The sequence below is a fragment of the Schistocerca nitens genome, chromosome 1, assembly GCF_023898315.1.
Source record: "Schistocerca nitens isolate TAMUIC-IGC-003100 chromosome 1, iqSchNite1.1, whole genome shotgun sequence".
In the NCBI taxonomy this organism is placed as follows: Eukaryota; Metazoa; Arthropoda; class Insecta; order Orthoptera; family Acrididae; genus Schistocerca; species Schistocerca nitens.
Genome location: NC_064614.1, coordinates 189888103 through 189900502, shown reverse-complemented (window position 1 = coordinate 189900502; position 12400 = coordinate 189888103). Strand labels below are relative to the sequence as shown.

Genomic DNA, 12400 nt, shown 5'->3' with positions numbered 1-12400 from the left:
TTTATTACACTTGGATAGACGTGGCGTGGAAGCTTCTTTGATTTAAGTTGTAAAGAAAGTTTTCATTTTACGAAATTAATTAATGTTTGTGAGCTATTTTGTAAAATTTGAAATTATTAAAAAAGTTGAGTGTACAGTTTTCAAAAATGTGAGTTACATTTCAACTAATATATGAAACACATATTTTTCATTTTTTGGTTCCCAACATATTCCATGTAAATCTAATATGCCAGATAACCTTATGGGGTGTGTTTTAGCTCTTAAAAGTGAAATAGGGCAAAAACAATGAAAGACCGATTGCATTATTTTAACCGCTCTGCATATCCATCAAATTATATCAGATCGTTTATTCACACCCTTGTAAGTCACAAGGTGGACGGAAGTGTGTGTTGAGTGACTGTAACAAACGGGCATTGAAGAGAATTGTGACGAAAAGTCACTGCAGAACTGAATGACGCACAAGCGGAACAAGTCACCACTAAAAGAACATTAAGGTAGTTCGATAAGTAGGGAATTGCAGGGCTGCTGGAATTCCAAAACCACTCGTCAGTAATGCAAATGCCCACAACAGGAAAACATGGGGCCGAACTTATAAAAAGTGGACTGCGGTGCGATGGAATAAAGTCATTTTGTGGAATGAGTCATGTTTCACTCTGTTTTCACATTCTGGCCGAGTTTACGTTCATGACTGGAAGGTGGCGGGGGTTTGGTGATGAATTGCGCAGCCACATAGTGATATTCCATGAGCTCCATGGTTACCCAAGGATTATCAGTGTTCGTACCCCAATGACGATGCTGTGTTCAAAGACAACAGGGCCCCTGTTCAAATAGCTCACGTCATCCACAACAGGTTTTGTGAGCACGAGAATGTATTGACGAGTTTCCTTTGGACACCACAGCCACCAGATCTCACTAGCCTTTTTGGTCTATTTTGGAGAGAAGAGTGTGTGCTCTCTGTCCACCTCTATTATCGTTACCTGAACACCCCGCTACATTGCAAGAAAAATGGTGTATTATTGCCTTGAAAGCCATACAGGACATGTATTTATCCACTCAGAGACGACTGGACGCTGTTTTCAATGCCATTAGGTTTCCTACACCGCATTAGAAGTAGTAATGTGTTGTGTTTTTGTTGTTTCAATATTTTTGTCCACCCCCAGTATTTAGTTTGAATCATAAAAAATGGTTGATAAAGCTGAAACTATGATTGGCAGTCGTAAATTTTAATTAACACCACGAAAAATAATTTATGCAATTATTGTCACGTTTTTTATCGTATGCCAAGATTCAGGCATTAACCTGCAAGTATATATATATATATATATATATATATATATATATAGAAAAAGTGAATAGCTCTATTTTTTCGAGCTGATAATTAAACATTTGTGACTAATTATCGTAAATGTGGATAATAATGTTCACATTAATAATTGTAGCTCCTTGATTCTGGTTGTTTAATACATTTATTCGTGAAATTATGTGAATCTACATAAAAAATCGAAACAGATATGTCAAGTTTAATGTTCAGTCATAAGTTTCACAAAGCACACAGTCGTCGCCTTCTGTCAAAACATTTATTTACCGTCAGTTACACTGATCACGAGAGTCTCCAACGAGCTCAGAGTATTCCAAGCAGTCCAGTACCTAATCCAACCGACGAAGCTCCTGCATTAGATGCACTGACCCCACCGTAGCTCCCACCTGAAGCAGCAGCTTGTGACGATGAAAGAGAAGCACCAACGCCAAGCCCGAGGAGGCCACCACCTAGTCCCACCGATGACGATTTAGACTGGGCGGAGCTTAGTGCAGTGCCACCACCACTTGTTCCCACAGCTCCTGCTGAAGAACGGCTTGTAGAGAGTCCAAGCCCCAGGCCAAGGCCACCTAACCCGGCACCCAGACCGACTGACGAAGACTGCGCTTCAGAGGCGCTGAATCCACTGCCACCTCCGCCAACTCCCACAGACCCTGCTGAAGCTTGGCTCTCAGAACCTCCAAAACCTCCGAATCCTGATGATTTTGCTGCTGCTGTGGTACCACTTAAGCTGCCTCCGTCTCCACCCACGCCAACAGCCTGTGAAGAGGAGCGGCTATTTGAGACACCAAGGCCTAAACCAAGAAGACCGGCGCCCAGTCCTACTGATGAAGACTCTGCATTAGATGAGCTAAAGCCACTACCACCGCGGCCTACACCAACAGATCCTGCTGAAGCTTGACTCTGGGAACCAGCCAGTCCACCTCCAAGGAGACCAGTGCCAAATCCTGTAGATGATGCCTCTGCACTTGAGCCACTGAAGCTGCCATCACCTCTACCCACTCCAAGAGCTTGTGATGAGGAGTGGCTCGTGGAACCGCCAACGCCTAAGCCCAGAAGTCCTGCTCCCAATCCTACTGATGAAGACTCTGCATTAGAAGCACTAAACCCACCATCACCGCGGCCTACACCAACAGATCCTGCTGAAGCTTGACTCTGGGAACCAGCCAGTCCACCTCCAAGGAGACCAGCGCCAAATCCTGTAGATGATGCCTCTGCACTTGAGCCACTGAAGCTGCCGTCACCTCTACCCACTCCGAGAGCTTGTGATGAGGAGTGGCTCATGGAACCACCAACGCCTAAGCCCAGAAGTCCTGCTCCCAGTCCTACTGATGAAGACTCTGCATTAGAAGCACTAAACCCACCATCACCGCGGCCTACACCAACAGATCCTGCTGAAGCTTGACTCTGGGAACCAGCCAGTCCACCTCCAAGGAGACCAGCGCCAAATCCTGTAGATGATGCCTCTGCACTTGAGCCACTGAAGCTGCCGTCACCTCTACCCACTCCAAGAGCTTGTGATGAGGAGTGGCTCGTGGAACCGCCAACGCCTAAGCCCAGAAGTCCTGCTCCCAATCCTACTGATGAAGACTCTGCATTAGAAGCACTAAACCCACCATCACCGCGGCCTACACCAACAGATCCTGCTGAAGCTTGACTCTGGGAACCAGCCAGTCCACCTCCAAGGAGACCAGCGCCAAATCCTGTAGATGATGCCTCTGCACTTGAGCCACTGAAGCTGCCGTCACCTCTACCCACTCCGAGAGCTTGTGATGAGGAGTGGCTCATGGAACCACCAACGCCTAAGCCCAGAAGTCCTGCTCCCAGTCCTACTGATGAAGACTCTGCATTAGAAGCACTAAACCCACCATCACCGCGGCCTACACCAACAGATCCTGCTGAAGCTTGACTCTGGGAACCAGCCAGTCCACCTCCAAGGAGACCAGCGCCAAATCCTGTAGATGATGCCTCTGCACTTGAGCCACTGAAGCTGCCGTCACCTCTACCCACTCCGAGAGCTTGTGATGAGGAGTGGCTCATGGAACCACCAACACCTAAGCCCAGAAGTCCTGCTCCCAGTCCTACTGATGAAGACTCTGCATTAGAAGCACTAAACCCACCATCACCGCGGCCTACACCAACAGATCCTGCTGAAGCTTGACTCTGGGAACCAGCCAGTCCACCTCCAAGGAGACCAGCGCCAAATCCTGTAGATGATGCCTCTGCACTTGAGCCACTGAAGCTGCCGTCACCTCTACCCACTCCGAGAGCTTTTGATGAGGAGTGGCTTGTGGAACCACCAACGCCTAAACCCAGAAGTCCTGCTCCCAGTCCTACTGATGAAGACTCTGCATTAGAAGCACTAAACCCACCATCACCGCGGCCTACACCAACAGATCCTGCTGAAGCTTGACTCTGGGAACCAGCCAGTCCACCTCCAAGGAGACCAGCGCCAAATCCTGTAGATGATGCCTCTGCACTTGAGCCACTGAAGCTGCCATCACCTCTACCCACTCCGAGAGCTTGTGATGAGGAGTGGCTCGTGGAACCACCAACGCCTAAGCCCAGAAGTCCTGCTCCCAGTCCTACTGATGAAGACTCTGCATTAGAAGCACTAAACCCACCATCACCGCGGCCTACACCAACAGATCCTGCTGAAGCTTGACTCTGGGAACCAGCCAGTCCACCTCCAAGGAGACCAGCGCCAATTCCTGTAGATGATGCCTCTGCACTTGAGCCACTGAAGCCTGTGTCACTCCTACCAACTCCAACAGCCTTAGATGATGTCTGGCTTAGAGAACCACCGATGCCAAGACCGAGCAGTCCAGCTCCCACACCTACTGATGATGCCTTAGATTCAGAGGCGCTTAATCCACCCTCACTCCTTCCCACACCAACTGCACCAGCTGATGACTTTCCTCTGGTTGTACCAATATTGAGGTTCACTCCCAAGCCGCCTATACCAACGTTCAGTCCTACGGATGATGCTCCTGATTTGGATGCACTGAGACCACTGTCACTTCTCCCCATTCCAGTGGCTTTAGACGAGGAATGGCTCAGAGAACCACCAATATTGAGACCCAGGAGACCAGCACCGACTCCTACAGATGATGATCGTGCTTCGGAGCTACTGATGCCATCGCTGCTTCGGCCCACTCCAACGGATTCTGCCGAGGCGTGGCTTGTGGAAGCACCGAGTCCAAGGCCTAGCAGTCCAGCACCCACGCCTGTTGATGATGCCTCCGCGTGGGAGGCGCTGATAGCGCCACCATCAGCTCTGTGTCTCAGGCCGAAAGCTGGAAACAAATACCCACTGGGCTTGAGTGTCACTTAAACGTATGAATTATAGCATATTTTATTTTGAATTAGGTAGCTGCAGACGTTTATCCATTCCTTTTCATTTTTTGTTGTGAATGCAGTTTTGTAAAAAAAAGAGAGACATATTGTCAATTGAAATTGTGACTTAGCGATTTTCTTCTTTAATTTTCTTTGACAACAATTACATAACTATTTTACGTAACCGTTTTGACCAGCCAGTGGTCATCGTCAAATAAAGCACATGCTGCAAGCCGTGACGTAATGTTGCCGCTGCATTGTTAATATAAGTTACGTACTGCAAAATGAAATGCTTTTATGATTGTTGTCGAAGAAAATGAAAGAAGGCGAACGTCACTGCAGCACGATTTTCTGTAAGAGCGTTAGTTCCGGGACGTTTGTCCTTTACTCTGACCAGGAATCACAGGCTTCACTAGAGTCCACTGTTTTGTTGTATAATAAAGGGAGGTCATAAAGTTTCCGTTCGAAGGCCGTACAGTCCAGAATCGGTATGCAATGAGACAATCATCCAACCGACGCATTAGGTTGAGGACACCCGCTTAGTAAAACGCCGTGTCCTGCTGCATGAAGAAGTCCGTTAAGTGTCTGTTGCACTCTCTCGTCCGACAGTAATCGTCGACTGTTCAAGACCATAAAGGAAAAGAAGGCGTATGATTGCATGGGGAGAGATTAGGACTAAAGGGCGGCTGCACCCACTTCAGCTGGCGTAACTTCCGCATTACGACATTTGCGATATGGGGACATGCGTTATCATAAAGTAGCAGCACCACTTGGCGAACCGTTGCACAATCGTGGTTTTTAGAGACATGCTGCCCATACGTATTCTTCATTTTCCAACGGATGTCCATCGATGTTTATCCTTCAGCAGACAAGAAAATAATATGAGACCTGAGTTTCTCCTGGCGTATACAACTTTGAAATAACTTCCGGGAATTCAGCCAGGTAACACTTTCAGCGACCGCCGATATTTCGGCGGGAGAACACCCCGCCATTTTCAAGGCAAACTGCGGGGTGTTCTCCCGCCGAAATATCGGCGGTCGCTGAAAGTGTTACCTGGCTGAATTCCCGGAAGTTATTTGAAAGAAAATAATAACAGCACTTTGGTCCTGTTTGCACCTAATTGGTGAGGACGTCGCCTTCGTTCGCGTTTTCACATGTGACCCGCGCACGTCGGAAGAGGCACGGATAGCTACACTGATCCCTCGCCTTCATGTCGGTTCTGGAGTACCCACATCGGAGTTGCGCTACGTTGCATGCACGCTGTAGCGGCGCGCTCGGACGGAAACTCTTTGATTGTCACTTACACACTGTGATTCCTATTCCAACTGTTCCATTCAAGCAAGAGCAGTCAAATAGTGAATCTCTAACAAAGAACCGCTTCGTAAGGGTTTCCTACCACAGCAAATCTAAAAAGATATGACTGAAGCATTTTCTGTAGCAGAGTTTGTCAAGTTCATACGTTCCTTTGTCAGCAGAGTACGTTATAGATATGGTCAGGACTTAGCTAATATTATGTAAAAACATAGTGACCTTCTCGTGTAGTAGTAGCGCGATAGTTTGCAAATCAGGGAAGTGGGTTAGATCCGGATCGAAACCATGTGGCGGATAACCGTGGGCTGATACAGCACCAGCCTGAGTATGGTTTCCAGCTGTCCCCGGCTCCTTTAGGCAAATGCTCGCCCAGGTTCCCGATACGCAAACAATTACACTACTGGCCATTAAAATTGCTACACCACAAAGATGACGTGCTAAAGACGCGAAATTTAACCGACAGGAAGAAGATGCTGTGATATGCAAGTGATTAGCTTTTCAGAGCATTCACACAAGTTTGGCGCCGGTGGCGACGCCTACAACATGCTGACATGAGGAAAGTTTCCATCCGATTTCTCGTACACAAACAGCAGTTGACCGGCGTTGCCTGGTGAAACGTTAATGTGATGCCTTGTGTAAGGAGGAGAAATGCGTACCATCACGATTCCGACGTTGATAAAGGTCGGATTGTAGCCTACCGCGATTGAGGTTTATCGTATCGCGACATTGCTGCTCGCGTTGGTCGAGATCCAATGCTTGTTAGCAGCATATGGAATCGGTGGGTTCAGGAGGGTAATATGGAACGCCGTGCTGGATCCCAACGTCCTCGTATCACTAGCAGTCGAGATGACAGTCATCTTACCTCTATCCCTGAGTCAACAGATGGGGACGTTTGCAAGACAACAACCATCCGCACGAACAGTTCGACGACGTTTGCAGCCGCATGGACTATCAGCTCGGAGACCCTGGCTGCGGTTACCCTTGACGCTGCGTCACAGACGGGAGCGCCTGCGATGGTGTACTCAACGACGAATCTGGGTGCACGAATGGCAAAACGTCCTTTTTTCGGATGAATCCAGGTTCTGTTTACAGCATCATGATGCTCGCATCCGTGTTTGGCGACATCGCGGTGAACGCACATTGCAAGCGTATATTCGTCATCGCGATACTGGCGTATCACCCGGCGTGATAGTATGGGGTGCCATTGGTTACACGTCTCGGTCACCTCTTGTTCGCATTGACGGCGCTTTGAACAGTGGACGTTACATTTCAGATGTGTTACGACCCGTGGCTCTACCCTTCATTCGATCCCTGCGAAACCCTACATTTCAGCAGGATAAGGCACGACTGCCTGTTTCAGGTCCTGTACAGGCCTTTCTGGACACAGAAAATGTTCGACTACTGCCAAGACCAGCACATTCTCCAGATCTCTCACCAATTGAAAACGTCTGGTCAATGGTGGTCGAGCAACTGGCTCGTCACAATACGCCAGTCACCACTCTTCATGAACTGTGGTATCGTGTTGAAGCTGCATGGGCAGCTGTACCTGTACACGCCGTCCAAGCTCTGTTTGACTCAATGCCCAGGCGTATCAAGGCCGTTATTACGGCCAGAGGTGGTTGTTCTGGGTACTGATTTCTCAGGATATATGTACCCAAATTGCGTGAAAATGTAATCACATGTCAGTTCTAGTATAATATATTTGACCAATGAATACCCGTTTATCATCTGTATTTCTTCTTGGTGTAGCAATTTTAATGGACAGTAGTGTAAAATGCTATAACTCACAGAACAGATTTTATACACGATGCATAAACAGATTGCGCCAAAGACTTCTCTCCCTTAGATTACCTTGATGACCGTGGAGTCAGGAAGGGCATCCGGCCAGAGAGTTAAATAATAAAAGTAAAATCTGCCAAATCCCCTTACTCGACAGGAAAAACGCTAGGGAAAAGAAAGATGTAGAAACATACCCTCATGCTTCGATATTGCAGTGCCTGTGTTATTCAGAATTACGCAGCAAGATGCGTTCGTGTCCGAAGGAACAGGCTCTGCGGTGATTCCAGCTGTTATGAAGTACGTGAAATGTATTCGCAGTTGCGAACATAGACGACCGTGAGCTGTATAATGGAATGACGACAGTGAAAATTTGTGCCGGACTGAGATTTGAACACTTATTTCCCGCTTATTGAGAGCGGTCGCGCTACACCTGACATCCGTGCACGACTCAGGCTAGACCCAAACTTCCGTACGTCGTCAACAATGTGTCGACAGCCTGAACTCGTACATCCATTACGTATATTCCCGTGCAGGGCAGGCATTTTACTTGAAAGTCGCTTGCCCGGTGTGGGCTGATAAATACGATATTGCAGTGCCTCTGTTATTCTGATTTACGAGCAAGTTCCTTCGCACATGCATGGGATAAGCGCGAAATCCGGATTTGAGTACCGGTCCGGCACAAATTTTCTTTGTCATCAAGCTGATGCTTGTCCATATTCACAACTCATGATGTGTTTTATCTTGATTTTCTTAGGTGTCATTGCAATAAATGAAACTACCTCTTTGTCATTATGGAAGTAGTATGGCTCCAACGAAAACTGCATATTCATATACTCCAGTGTATGTACTGTCTACATCAACATAAAACTGTAAATCTTGTTAACACCTGCATTCCACCAAAACTTCAGTTTTCAGAAGTATTTGCATTTCAAGTTCTTATCAGCAGTATACCCTAAGTACTTCTCGCGAATCATTCCAAAAACTGCTAAACGAATTTTGCATTGGACTAAGATAAAATTACTACACGCGTAACAGACAATGTTTTACTTCCTTGAACTAATAAAAAATAAGATAAACTCATATTTCAAATAAGTGGGATTTACAAAACAGCCTATTTCGTTTTTCTTTAGAAAATAAATATGTTGTTGTGTAAATACTCTTTTTAACTGTTGCTTCCTCACGCCACAGCGCTCCTTTCTAAACAGGTCAGGATACGTCAGAATGTCAATTTTGCTGCAAACGTAACGTTTCATTATCCGTTCCCACATACCCATCTTAAACGACACCTATATCATGTAAAGCATTCCATGATAGATTCTAAAGAACATTGAAAAAGTACTGACGGCACAAATGCAGAGCCTGGTGATATGCCATGAAACACGGCCTAATGCCCATAAAACAAAAATCAGCAAGGACGTAACTACCGTCCGTAAGGGCCAGCATTGTATAACGGCTTCACAGGGAGGACGTCTCTGGTAAAGTTAAAATTTGGGAAGGCACACGGATGCAGAGACACTTTCAGTCGACAACACCGAAAATTTTGGGGTAAAGAAAAATTTCATTTCCGCAGCTGCGCGTCAAATCTAAGATCGCGCAGTCATTGATGCTCCGAGAGCGCAAGCATCACACGCGACGCGACCTGGCGCGGTGAACCGTAAGTTAATGGAGATACACATTTTCCTCAGTAATGTGTCGTGTTGTGATGTATGTGACAAGATCGATAGTTTAACTACCGAGCCATGATTTACATTCTACGATGTCAGTTAATAAAAAATGGTTCAAATGGCTCTGAGCACTAGGGGACTTAAAACATCTGAGGTCACCAGTCCCCTAGAACTTAGAACTACTTAAACCTAACTAACGTAAGGACATCACACACATCCATGCCCGAGGCAGGATTCGAACCTGCGACCGTAGCGGTCGCGCGGTTCTAGACTGAAGCGCGTAGAACCTCTCGGCCACACTGGTCGGCGTCAGTTAATAAACAGAAAGAGAAATTGAGCAGTTTGCAGAAGAAGAGAGTAATTTTTCTACCTTCAGATCTGGGTCATACTTGTTGATAAGGTTCTTCCTAAGAATCATATAGACGTGATGACGAAAGGAGAATACCATGCCGTTGCAGTTTCTAGAATACCAATCGAACACATTGTTGCTAATATCGAAGCTAGAATCCGTTTTGAAATAAGTAAGGATATTGTTTAAGAGCAAACCACCTAACAGTAACTTAACGAAATGTGATATAAAAACTCGCCGAGATTTAAATTGTAACAAAGAAGTTCTAATTTTCCAGCAGATGAGGGCTATGCTACTGTGGTAATGATGAAAGAAGACTATCACAATGCAATTGGAGTCATATTAGAACCAGGAAAGGCAAGAATTGTGCCTTGCATCGCCACCTAACGCCTATAAAACAAAAACTCTTACAAAATTTCCTCGTAAATTTTTTTGTGTTCTACGTAATTGTCCTAGAGCTATTCGTAATAACTTTAATATCACACCAGTGGAAAACAACACAGGTGCGCCGGAGAAATATATCGTCGCATTTGGACGAGGCAGTCCTAGATTAAGAAAAATGGTTCAAATGGCTCTGAGTACTATGGGACTTAACATCTGAGGTCATCAGTCCCCTAGAACTTAGAACTACTTAAACCTAACTAACCTAAGGACATCACACACATCCATGCCCAAGGCAGGACTCGAACCTGCGACCGTATCGGTCGCGCGGTTCTAGACTGTAGCGCCTAGAACCGCTCGGCCACCCTGGCCGGCCTAGATTAGGAAAAAAAAAATAAAACTTAGACAAAACATATAATACTAAAACATTTTATTCGTCGAAGGAAACCTGTGATGTAATTTCTTTAATTCACTTTGAAGATTAAGATCTACCAGGCTGTGGCTTTTGTTAACGGCGCGTTACTGAATCGTGTGTCGGAGTTGTTTGCAGATATTCGGATCATAACGGGCAGAATTGTGGTGACTTTCTGTCGCAATGCTTTTATCGCTCATTCAACAGTTCCATGTTGACGTTCGTAGGCCTTATCTTTCTGGTCCTGCAAGAGAAAAAATACGATCAAATCTGTTATTCGAGTGACTAAAAGGGATTCGATAGGAAACACAGTAATAGCGAACAACACTTTGTTTCTAAAAGGCTTCAAAAAACTGCATCATACGTGCTTTTTCTTAGCAAAAGACCTAATATCCACTGTAATTCAAACTGCGGGCTTTAAATTTACAAATAAGAACCGGAAAAGTTAACGTTATAGTTTCCATAAATCGCTTAACACAACACGAGGATCAGCGGGGTGATTATAATTAAACTTCCGCTACTTAAGAGAACCCCCATGAAAAACGAGTGTCTTGGGACTAGGAAATCTACCGCAAACTTTTTTTTTTATGACACGCGTAAGAGAAATAACGAATCAACCATCCACATGAGAGGATAACATTTGTTAACTGCGTACCATGTTTACATTAAGGTTACAAAAGTTGCTCAGTGTGAGGACTGTCTGCATCCACGAGAGCCTGGAACCGTATTAGAGGAACCATTTCACAATTGAAGACACGCGCAGATAAATGGGCAAACCCTAAAATGTAAAAGCTTAGAGGTAGGTGTTGTCATCTGTTGTTTGGTACGGGAACTACCTAAGTGACATTTAGGGGTGAGACCAATGTCAATTTAGATAGTTCCCGAACCCAGTAACAGATGGCAACACTTACACAATGTGATCAAAAGTATCCGGAGACCTCGGGTCTTTTGGTCGAACTCATTTTTTACATGCAATGTGTGATTTTCAAAATTTTAGGAAACAATGAGGTACAATTTTTTAAAAAAATATATGTGCTTGTTCCCCTCTATCTGGCACTGACGCATGTGGGTACTTGTCGTCTCGGGTCATTTTGACCCGTAAGTTGTAGAGGAAATGTTAAGACGTTGTACAATAGCTGCCTTAAAAAGTTCCGTTGCAAAATTCTGCAGAGCCTCGCTCTTTCTCTCACGCGTTTTTTCCACGGGCCAGGTTGAAACAATTCGCGGGCCGGATTCGGCCGCTGGCTGCCGGTTCCCTACCCATTATCTAAACCGTAAGGGCGGAGAAAGAGTCTCGGTAAAGGCTGTCAGTTACAAATGCAATGGAACAAGAAATGTAGGGACACCAACAAGAGATGCAGTACCATAAGAGGCAATTTGCCTAATGCATGAAATGAAGAAGAAAAAAAAGAAGGGAATGTCAACTACCTCAGTGTTTGTTGACGTAAGCAAACGCTTGCATCGTGTCCCTTACCTTGTGCGCTGGCAGCTACCGCCAGAAGGAGCAGGACGGACTGCATGGCTCTTGGCTGGGGGTTGCCAAGACAGCAGTGTGGCTTTTATACCTCGAAACTGTCGGAGCAGCTGTTGCCCTTGTACGGACACAAACACCACGGTGACATTTTGAGAAGATGCTGTCGTTAAAGATGACTTAAGACAGAGATAAGCAGACGAATATTATGTGACAGCTCGTCTCGTCCTCGATACGGTGTTCGTCTTATCAATATTACTGTTTTGTTTCTACAAATTGTCCGATTTTTTGCGAGTACGTTGCAGCGCTCTCAATATTACAGCAAAAGTGGCTTCAGTCATAATATGATGCAATTCTGAGGCTATTTACTAACTCATTT

At 45.7% G+C, this 12400-nt stretch overlaps 1 protein-coding gene across 1 annotated transcript; it reads right to left on the bottom strand.

The window, feature by feature from the left end:
• Window positions 1-1621: 1621 nt before the first annotated feature.
• On the bottom strand, window positions 1622-12070 carry LOC126236469 (fibroin heavy chain-like). Its single transcript, XM_049945836.1, has 2 exons — window positions 12025-12070; window positions 1622-4614 (listed from the first exon to the last, which is right to left on the bottom strand). The coding sequence occupies exons 1-2, from the start codon at window positions 12068-12070 to the stop codon at window positions 1622-1624; spliced, it is 3039 nt and encodes a 1012-aa protein (XP_049801793.1).
• Window positions 12071-12400: the final 330 nt, after the last annotated feature.

Excerpts from the sequence above, each read along its gene's own strand:
- LOC126236469 (XM_049945836.1), bottom strand. The coding sequence starts at position 12,070 with ATGCAGTCCGTCCTGCTCCTTCTGGCGGTAGCTGCCAGCGCACAAG. Across the intron at positions 4,615-12,024 it reads GGTAGCTGCCAGCGCACAAG|CTTTCGGCCTGAGACACAGA; the intron begins GTAAGGGACACG and ends ATTTGTTTCCAG.